General features: G+C 39.8%; 1 protein-coding gene across 3 annotated transcripts in view; it reads left to right on the forward strand.

Moving 5' to 3' along the window:
* The window catches only part of RASA3 (RAS p21 protein activator 3), a 131,223-nt gene extending 120,804 nt beyond the window's left edge, over positions 1–10,419 (forward strand). For all 3 annotated transcript variants that reach the window (XM_072849823.1, XM_072849822.1, XM_072849824.1), the window contains 6 exons: positions 290–396; positions 1,350–1,432; positions 4,928–5,139; positions 5,933–6,036; positions 7,839–8,022; positions 8,616–10,419. In XM_072849823.1, coding sequence (XP_072705924.1) covers positions 290–396; positions 1,350–1,432; positions 4,928–5,139; positions 5,933–6,036; positions 7,839–8,022; positions 8,616–8,691 — 766 coding nt within the window. In that variant the 3' untranslated portion in view covers positions 8,692–10,419. The remainder of the gene's footprint in view (positions 1–289; positions 397–1,349; positions 1,433–4,927; positions 5,140–5,932; positions 6,037–7,838; positions 8,023–8,615) is intronic.

Raw genomic sequence — 10,419 nt, forward strand, 5'->3', positions numbered from 1 at the left:
AGTCAAGCTACATGTCTTGCCCCTTGTCTAGATCTGGAAAAAGGACAGGCTTAACTAACAGATGCACTAACCTATCCAAATGTGGCTTTCCTTTCCTTGTCAAGATGAGGCCTCAATAATTAGAAAACACTGTGTGTCCCCTCCTAAAGCTTCACAAGTGCCATCATGTATGTGTGTATATATGTATAAATCTGTATACATAAATACATATTTTATATGTATGCATATATTTATATGCATGTATATATAAAATCTGGTGTATTATAACAACTGTTGTCCTGTTTACTAGGTTCATGATCAAGAGAGCACAAGGAAGAAAACGATTTGGTATGAAAAACTTCAAGAAGAGATGGTTTCGCTTGACAAACCATGAGTTTACCTATCAGAAAAGCAAAGGTAACAAGGGTTTGCCAGTCTTTCTTTAACACATTAAAGTGAAGATTAAACATAAGGATTGTGTAAGAACAGAAGATTGAGATCTAGATCTGTAACTGTAGAAGGCACAGTGCAGGCGAGTCTGTCAGCCTGTATGTTCTTGCCCTTTTTTTAGTATGTCCATACTGACTGTTAGAGAAGCTTCTTGGATAGCACAGTACCCTATAAATTAGCAGAATATTTGATAGTATTTGTCCAATATCAGTTGTCAACATCATCTGTAGGTTTCACAGTTATGTAGAAGATAGTCCAAGGAAACAAAACTCAGGATACAAATACCTTATGCTGCGATTTGGGTTTGTATTGAACATTCTCAGATACATCTCAGCTTGTTCTCATAAATTCTGTAGCATTGGCACAACTGGCTGCAGTAGGCAGGGATTTGCCTGCAAGCTTTGAATTTGCAAAAATGTTTCACTTAATGTTGCCTAACATGAAGGATTTTGCTTTTCACAAATTGTTCCTGTTTGTTCAGTAGTACACAATGAATACTGCTTCCTTCCATCATATAAATACACAGGGAGTGACAAAGATAAGGAAACATGTTCAGATCATGCCAGTCATCATTTCACACTCAGCTTTGAGATCTTACATCACCGCCATCAACCTAGTTCAGTTGAGCTGACAGGAATGATTTCTTTCATTGTCACCTTCTCAGGAAATATACTGCGTCCTGCTGCAGTAATCAGTTTCTGAGAGGTTTGCTAGCCTAATGTAGTGCAGCGAAAAACAGAAATGAACTTAAAATAATACTTAAGGACCATGCTAGTAAATCCCTGCTAAGTGAAAGATTTTTTTTTTTCTTGTGCAGTCAAAATGATCTTCAAAGGAACTGAATCAGCTCTTAGAATAAGGGCAGAGGGTGAAGTTGAGTTGTGAATAAGTTGCTCAGTATCTCTGTGTGTGTTCTGCAGGTGATCACCCTCTGTGTAGCATTCCAATTGAAAATATTCTGGCAGTGGAAAGACTGGAGGAGGAATCCTTTAAAATGAAAAATGTAAGTAGGTCATCTTCATTAATTTACTTGTTAGGCTGGTCTAGATCCACCAGCCTAATCGCCTTTTTCCCTTTTGTAACCTGGATTGGGTTTCTGTTGAAAGATGTACAACCACAGCTGCTTGTTCTGTATATAGTAGCAGGAGTTTCCAAAAGTACAGCCCATTCAGATTCTTAACAGCCCAGTCAGCAGTCTTTGGGTTTCGTGATCTGCAGCACACTCAGTACTGACCACTGCTGATCAGCTGTCTGGGCTCTGTAATGTCAGACACAGGTAAGATAATCGAGTCCCTGCCCTTTCTGTCAGACCTCTCTGTTTGGGAAGGAACTGGCTGCTTGTAATTGTGAAGGATCGCATCTTCTTTCTTAGCTATCAGGGTTTCTTTATTAGTTAATGAAAGTGCATATATATTTGGGTTAGGTCATGTGCCAAAACAACACCTGTGCTGTGCCAGTATGGTTTAGCATTTTGATTGCCACATGAGGGAATAAAATACAGCTGTATTTCTCATGCATGGAACACTACTGCCAACTTCTGTATGCGAGACATACCGTCCATTGTGTAAGAACAGTTCTTAGACATGATCAATTTAGGTGATGTGGGAGCCTTTTTGATAGTCTTCTGCCTGTAAACCTGAGTACAGTCCTTAAAAAGTTTTATTTAAAAATAAACAAAGAAACAGCTCAGTGTTTTCCAGTTCTAAACATGCATCTACTACAGACTTCTTTATACACATAAATGGTTGTGACTTTTAGCTTTTCTTCCTTTAAGTCTTTCCTACTATCTACGCTGCTTGTGGACACCATGCAGGGCAGTGCTCAAATCTGCCCTTAGATATTAGGTTCCTCAAACAGCACTTCTTATTAAAGTGAAATACAATGCTTGACTCCTCAGTATTTTCCGTTTCAGGTGTTATTTTGGTAGCATATCTCTCTGTGTTAAAAGGTGGAGTAAGTTTCAGCTCGCTTGCTTCTAGAGCACATCTTCGTTGTACTGTAGGTGGCTCTGGTGTTTGTAACTCATGTTAATTACATAGGCAAAAGCAACCAAGCTGCAAAATAATTCTCAAGCTATCAGAAGGCAGCTGTAACATGTGATGAACTGTTGCCAACTGCACTCTGCAAAATAACTTGATTGAACTAAAAGTAGCCACACAGTTGAGATATAACTTATTGTGTGTGGAAAGGAGCTGAGCTATAATTCTGATCAACTCTTCAGTGACAGCAGTCTTTAACTTAGCTGAGTCTACTGGGGTAGAATGCATCCAAAATATCCCTTTATTGTAAAGATTTATTATAGGACAAATACCCCTTTATTGTTAACATCAGAAACTGTGGGCTATTTTGGTTGCTTAAATTCAGTATTACCGAGGAAATGAAGGTGAATACATCCATTCTGGAAAGTAAGGTTCAGAGTCTTTCCATAAGCAGCAGAAAATACCGTTATCACCTTCCCATGCTAATATATTCCCATTTATCTTGCCATACATAAATAGAATACTGCAGCAAGAACAGAATTCTCAAAACACCACAGCAGATGTATTTGCGATGGATATTCCATCATGAGTGCTAAGTGTGATTAAAGATCCACATTTTCTATAAATACTCTCTATGTATCTGTGCTCTGAATTGCACCAAGTGTGTCTTCCTCACTCCTGATAAATCTGCCTGTCTGGCAGTAAGGCCAGTAGCCTTCACCTTCCTTAAGCACAGTTTGGGAGTTATGGGGGTGGCTTTAAGTACTGTTCAGGTCTTCTGTGTTGTTTAAGAAGCAACTGGTGGTTTTGGTAGTGTAAAGGTCTTGCAGTCACTTGAAATTCTTGGCTTAGTTGTGGGCTTCTCAGTAACAGTTGCCATATGTTAGTTCATTTAGGTTGGTATCCCCTTACACAAAGCCATACTCCTTAAATCTGTTCCTTTGTTGTAGTGCAGAAGGCTCCATTTACCCCAGCAGGACATGAAATTCTTTTCCCTGTAGTTCTGTGTTAACAGAGGGTTGAGCTGCACACTCCTGTCTTCCTCATTCCTTCCTTCCCTATTCTCCAAACTCAAATTGCCAGTTATGTCCTGAAAAGTTTTATTAAGAGGACTCTCTCTTTGATGTGTATTTTGGCAGTGCTGGACTGATCACACTAGCCGCTCCTACACTGCTCTTGTATGTTGTGCCTTTCTAATTATTGTCTGACATCTATCAGGGTACTAAATCCAGGGAAATGACTGTTGGAGCTTTCCCTTTCCTGTTAGAAGAGGCATTGTAGTTAAAAAACCTGTTCATTCACAAATTAGCAAGTATATTTGCAAGCTACTTCGAAGGATGTGCACCTAAAAGTGTCACAAGGAAAGAAGAGTTTGCTCCTGGTGCCAGCCTGCAACATTCTCCTGACAGCAAGGTGGCAGAATTCGGGCCAATGTTTCAGGTCTTTGTAATAGACAAAAGTGAATTTCAGTTTTGGTGGGGTGGGGGGTTTTTGTGCCTCTTTGTTTTTTGGGGTTTTTTTGAAGTAGCACAGAGAAACCAGCTGTTTGGAAAATAATATTCCACATGATATGGGCAGTTTAATGTCTAATTATTTGAATAATCAAATGAAGAAGTAGAGGGGGGAAGGATAATTTAGGAATACCTGAGAGAGGAAAACCCATTAAAATTAAGTATTTGCAGAAGCTAGAGGAAATGAACATGGTTGACATTTGCCTTTCCAAAATTTGCAGTTAAGATCACTAACTTGAGCTTAGTTATCTTCAGTGCATGATCAGTATAATCAAGCAATAAGGCTGTGCATCAGAAACTTGCTTCTTCAAGAGGAGGAAAATAAATGCGATTATGCTATTCTAGGTTGCAAGCTATTTTGAACAGTCAGGAGAGCTCTAGTTTAGATTTTAAGTGCCCAAGCCATAATGCAGAATTAATGTGTAATTATTTGAACCACCCTATGGCGATTAAAGAGAAAGTGTATTGCTGTGATTTTCTAATAACAGCTATAGTTGGGTGCAGAAGCGTGGAAGTTATTAAAAGGAAAGAATCATGCTGAAAATAGGTGTTAAAAAGACGAGAGATGTGGCAGTATTAAAGCAAAGCTGTTGCTGAGGCTGGATCCAAACTCTTGGTTTTCTCTTTTCTGCCTCCTGCTGACTAACATTTCCTTTCAGCCCTGTGTTGGGTCCCTCTGTCAGCCTTCCAAAACTTGGAGCTGCAGCATTACTAAAATTGCATCCCTGAGGCTGACAACAAATCTTGTTGAGGCCCAAACAGCAAGCTGGTATTAGCTGTTTGTAAATCATCTCCTACAGGAACAGTATCTTACTCCTTGTACCGGGTGAAAGGTCTTGTTGTTTTAAGGGTACAATTTGCTGCTTGGTTTTGTGTTGAAATGTATTTATTGGTGCATTCTTTTAGTATGCTGTGTTTTTCCTTTAATAAATCATCAGTCTGAGCCCAGTCTTAGGTTCACCAACTCATTCTGGTGGTTTGTTCTGTGGCTTATTTCCTTATTTGCAGATGTTCCAGGTGATCCAGCCTGAAAGAAGAGTCCTGTATATCCAAGCAAATAATTGTGTGGAGGCCAAGGACTGGATTGATATCCTCACCAAAGTTAGCCAATGCAATAAGAAGCGCCTCACGGTCTACCATCCCTCTGCCTATCTTAACGGCCACTGGCTTTGCTGTAAAGCTACGGCAGATAATACTCCTGGCTGCACACCCTGCACAGGGTAAGGATTGGTAACGTGCTGTTGGTCTAGGTATTGCCAGGGGTATGTGCGTCTCTGCAGTGTGACTTGCAGGTATGCAATTACCAAGAAGGTCTGCCAGGTGCGCAGGCATCGTGGTGTTTTCAAAGACCATCTTTATTGTTATTTCTGATACTGTCAGTATCTGCATATCTTGGTCAAAATATTGAAATTTTTAGAGTTCAAGACATTGGTAGGAGTTGACTGTGGGATAAGATACTTTGGTTCTGATCATCTGTCATTAGTAAAAATGTCAGAAATCCCTTCAATGTCCTGTTTGTAAATTCCTGAAACAGATAATAATCTGTTTCTAGGTTTAATTCTAAACTGATCTTTTCCTAAGGGGCCCACTCATGCTCTCTGTTAAATGAAGAGGTACTGGCTGGTTCGTAGGAAACTATTTTAATCTAAAATGAGAGAAGCAGCAAGTCTGTAGTGGTAGTTAGTCTCAGAATATAAGACCTGGACAGTTCAAAGTTCAGTGCTTTGGCTCCTCCATCTGGTTATAGTGGACTAATTCACCAAAATGTCTGAATACTGATACAGTCCTCTCTTTCAAGTCAGACTGAAAGCATGCTGGATAAATCTAGGCATAAAGAAGTCTGAACTTGTCTACCTTTTCTTTTGGGAAAAATAGGAAGTTTTGAGCTCCATTATATACAACCTGTTGGTTTTCACGAGTACTCACTTTTACTTTCACCCTTGTTAAGTGCTTTTTGTGCCATAATATACTGTTTAGCATATAACTTTTGCCTTTCTTCCTGATGCCTTACAGAGGCCTGCCAGCAAATATACAACTGGATATAGATGGAGATAGAGAAACTGAGCGCATCTACTCTCTTTTCAACTTGTATATGCCAAAATTGGAGAAAATGCAAGGTGAGGATGAAAGATCATTGCATCTCCAATACTCTTAGCAAGGCAAAAATACCTGTGAAAAATTGTATGTTCTAGCTAGACCAGCCTTGCGAATCACATCCTAGAACCCAGTGGCCAGTATTTAAGTTGTTTCCCCTTCTGCTGTCTTGAGGCAGTTGTGTGAATTATTTTTGGTGCAGTGTGCAGTCTCATAGTCTGTACAAAGTTCTTTGCATAATAAACAGTTGTTTGAAATATGGTCTTAACCACAGCATCCTAAAATAGCATAGGCACAGAGCATTGCTTAGATGCTCTGAATTGACAAATCAGAGCATGCACTAAACCAGAAGTTTACTGATTCTGAAAAGAAGCACCAGCAAAGTTGAGGTTTCAGTGGAACATGGTTTTGTGTTACCAGAAGTCACGTGCACATTCCCTGATTCAGATCCCAAGAGCAGGCTGGATACAAATGGTTTCTCAGGAATTTTGGCAATTATCAGCAAAAGATGACCTGTGGATGTCTGTGAAATGTTGAAAAGTGAAGTTTGGGCTAGGAAACCCTCAGGAGCTGAGGGGAGCAGAGATGTGACATGAAGGATAAAAGAAAGAAGAGACAGCAGAGGAAGTTAGTACTAGTAGGCATGCCAAGAAAAGTATCCGGTGTACACGGTGCCAGACTTGAAATCCCAATTTAGCACAAGGAGTGGCAGGGAAGCCTTCACTGTGGCACTGATCTTTAAATAGGACTTTATTTTATAATATGAGGTAAGCCAGTGGTGTCGAACACAGATTGGAAAGCACTTTAATCCATTCCTGGCCACTGTGCAGTTGCAAACTTAAGATCCCCACCACTTCCGAGCTGTCTGAACCAATGCCCAGCTTTCCCCTGTTCCGAATCCTCACTGCCAGCGCCAGCATCGAGTTTCAGTGTCGGGGAAAAGGACGCAGGTCTGGCGCAGACAGTGCAGCAAGGGGAAGGTAACTCAAAAGCTGAGACTGAGACAGCAGTAAAGCTAGAAAGCTAGAGAAAAATAGAGACAAAGTAAAATATTCTCTCTCCCCTTCTGATACGCTCGGCTACAATGCAGAAGTAGATCACATGATGAATGTGTTGCAAATGTTCATGTGTAATCAGTGTCCTGATCTCTTAGCCAGGAAGGCTCCCTGGTAAGATAGGAAGGCAGTATGACTTGCCCCTTCTTAGGATATGTCCTTAAGCAGGCAGTCAGGCAGTAGTCATGACATATTCTGCTTATGCTTATTGTATGAATCTTTTAGGGGTGATGTGGTAAAACATCTTACCTGACTACTTCATCCTGTAATTGTTTTGAATTCAGTCTGTTGTGCAGTGCTGTACTTGCTGCTTAGCTGCTGCTTAGGGATGCAACCTGTCCTTCTGACAAGTGAATACTTGACTTCGTGCAGGCCAGCCCTGCAGCACAGTGGCAGAGTTAAGCCTGTGTCACAGTTCCCAAAGGGTGTGCATGGAGTACTGCTAGTGGTAATTGAGATGAAAGCATTGCCTGTGCAGCAAAGGACAGCTTCGCACCAAGCCAGGAGCAGCTGCTAGGCTTGCTGCCCTTTCCTTACGAGACGAGGAGGAGGGAACGGCCATGGGACAGCCTCTGTGCCTACCAACAGCCCAGCAAAAGGGCTGCTCTTTCTGCTGTTGCTGTTGATGTCAGCCACAATTCTGTGGTGGTCATACAGAAGCAAACCAAGGAACTGTATGAACCCTGGACTGAGTATTTTTAGTCTGCTTGTCTCGCTTTTTTCCCCTTGCCTGTCTGATACCTATTCCTGTACTTAATTTTTTTCCCCAGAGGCCTGTGGCAGCAAATCCGTGTATGATGGACCTGAAGAGGAAGAATATTCTACATTCATCATTGATGACCCTAAGGAGACGTATAAAACACTAAAGCTGATTATTGAAGGTGTTGGAACTTTAGAGCAGGAGCATGCTCAATATAAGAGGGATAAATTTAAGAAGACAAAATATGGAAGCCAGTAAGTATACTGGGTTGTCCCAACAGAGGAACAGTCCTGGGAAATGGTATTTCCCTTGCTTATGTTCTGGTCTTCACCATATTCATGTTCAAAAAAGATCCTGCAAATACAAACAAAGTAGGATTGTGACTTAGGATTGATATCACAATATTTTAAGGGACTGTAAGGAATTTTTAAGTGCTTATTTTTTAATGCAGTTTTATTCATAAAAATAAGCATGGGGTTTGTTTTGTTGTTTTTAAATTTTGAACCTGTGCTTGTGGAATGAGCAGTAAATACCAGAAGATAATGTACTTACCAGCTTATTTTAGAGTGTTGGTTTAAAAATGGGAAGAGTGGCTGATACAGCCACATGACTGTATTTTGTGTACACATAAATAAAGGAGCATTCTGCGCATGGCAGACAAAAAGGATCAATTAAATCAGTCAGTTCTTCCAGTTCAAGTAAGTCAGTATTATCATTACAATTACAACTTCTTGAAAAATCAAACTTAGGGAAAAGGTTTTGTCTGTTCACTTTCCGTTCTGACATTCTGATGTCCTGACAGAGAATTCTATGTATAGTACTTTTTCCTTTTTTTCTTTTCTTTTAGAGAACATCCAATTGGTGACAAGAGCTTTCAGACATACATCAGGCAGCAGTCAGAGATCTCAGCACATTCCATATGAAGTGCAAAGGAAATCGCAGGACAGCGCTGAAGGGTCGATCAGTGAAGCTAAATAGCAAAACAAAAGGGAAGCCACACATGTAGCAAAATGTATGGATAAGTGTCAAGCTTACAAACTTTGAGACTTGCTAAACATACTCTCTTTTCAAGAAACTGTTACAATAGTTGCTATGCACTTTATTCATCTGGTTATTGACAGATGATAAAACTCTGCCTTCTAGGCAGTTGTTGTCATGTGTGTTTTTAAATTTGCTTTGGTTTCTTGGGATCTAGTGATCAGTTCAATGATCGAGGTGTGTGGACTTCATCTTGACAACTCCCATGCAATTCCTTATGTTTCGGAAACCAAGCACGCTGCTAATATGCAGCATTTTCTAGAATGGTTGTTTGTTACTGTTTTTTGTTCCTGATTAATGTATATTATGCCACACCCCTGCGTGCTCTTTTAGGAAAAGCTTAGTAACACTTTACTTTTAATGCCTGCATTTAGAAAAACAGCAGAGAAAAAACCCTCTGGTGTAATCTCTTGCATTGTAGCTTGTATTCTGAGCAGGCCTTTTGTTTTTACAGCAGCATAATTTTTGCTAAATGTGCACAATTTTTAACATAAATTCAGATCTGAATGGTACTCGTGATATTTTTGAGATACAAAGTCATTTCTCCAGACACGTTCAGCAGACTTTGGTTTTGAAGATGCAATCTCAGCAGTATAATAAAACTGACTCTCATAAATATGAGTAAGAAAGAAATGAACTTATGTCAAAGCTACATGTCTCTCTTATGCAGTCCAGTGAATGGTAATCTTTGAAAGTCTGCTAACTGAAAGGCAGGGTAAGCTGATTTTGATTACCTTTTACCACCACAGCAAGAAGGACGAATAGAATACAAGTCTGGCAGCTGAGACACACTGACTCCCTGGCACAAAAGCTGTCAAGATGGGTTTTCTCTGAAAGGATGTTTAAGCACTGGAGTCCATGCTATCTTAGTAGCACTTGCTTTTCTGGGAAATAGATTTCTACTTTTCCAAAAATGTTTTTAAATACTTTTTTAAAGAGACTTGTTAAAGGATCTTTAGTATCTTAACATGCATAATGGTAACTTGTTAATATTCTGAGTGTAGTGAAAATGGAATGAGCTGTGTATCTCACTAATACCAACAAAAGTCATTGAGGAGGGGAATAAAGATCTCCTAAATATACGTTTATGTATGCTGTTCAGTTGTACACCGTAACTTTCCTCTGTATAAGGGTCTGATTTATGAACATCTAGCTTTGATGGCACAGAAGCCTGCATGATGGACTTTAAGCTTCTGTGGGGTAGAAGCTAGTGTTGGTTTTAAGCTGAATTGGAACAGAAAGCATTGAACTATCAGTTTAATGTGAAGATATCTGTGTCTTTGTAACTCTTAACTGTGTCCTCATTGCATCTGACATGATTTAAGATGGCTGAAGTTCTTGGAATCCCTCTGTTTGTTAGTGATCCTCTTAGGAATGAGGTTTTCTTTTTGTTTGAGTATATGGTAGACCACTTCCTAGTAGATCATAAATGATCTTTTATTCATCTTCACCCAGCAGACTGGGGAAAGGGAAGTAATGAAGCATTGCAGAGATGTGTTTTGGACTCCGAGGTTTTGGCTGCCATGAACTGCAATTTTTAACATCTATTTGTAACTTAATATTGTTTATAAAATACTAATGACCTGTAACGTGTGTTCTACTTGCCAATTAAA

This window comes from Ciconia boyciana, chromosome 1 (assembly GCF_034638445.1).
Source record: "Ciconia boyciana chromosome 1, ASM3463844v1, whole genome shotgun sequence".
NCBI classification, from domain to species: domain Eukaryota; kingdom Metazoa; phylum Chordata; class Aves; order Ciconiiformes; family Ciconiidae; genus Ciconia; species Ciconia boyciana.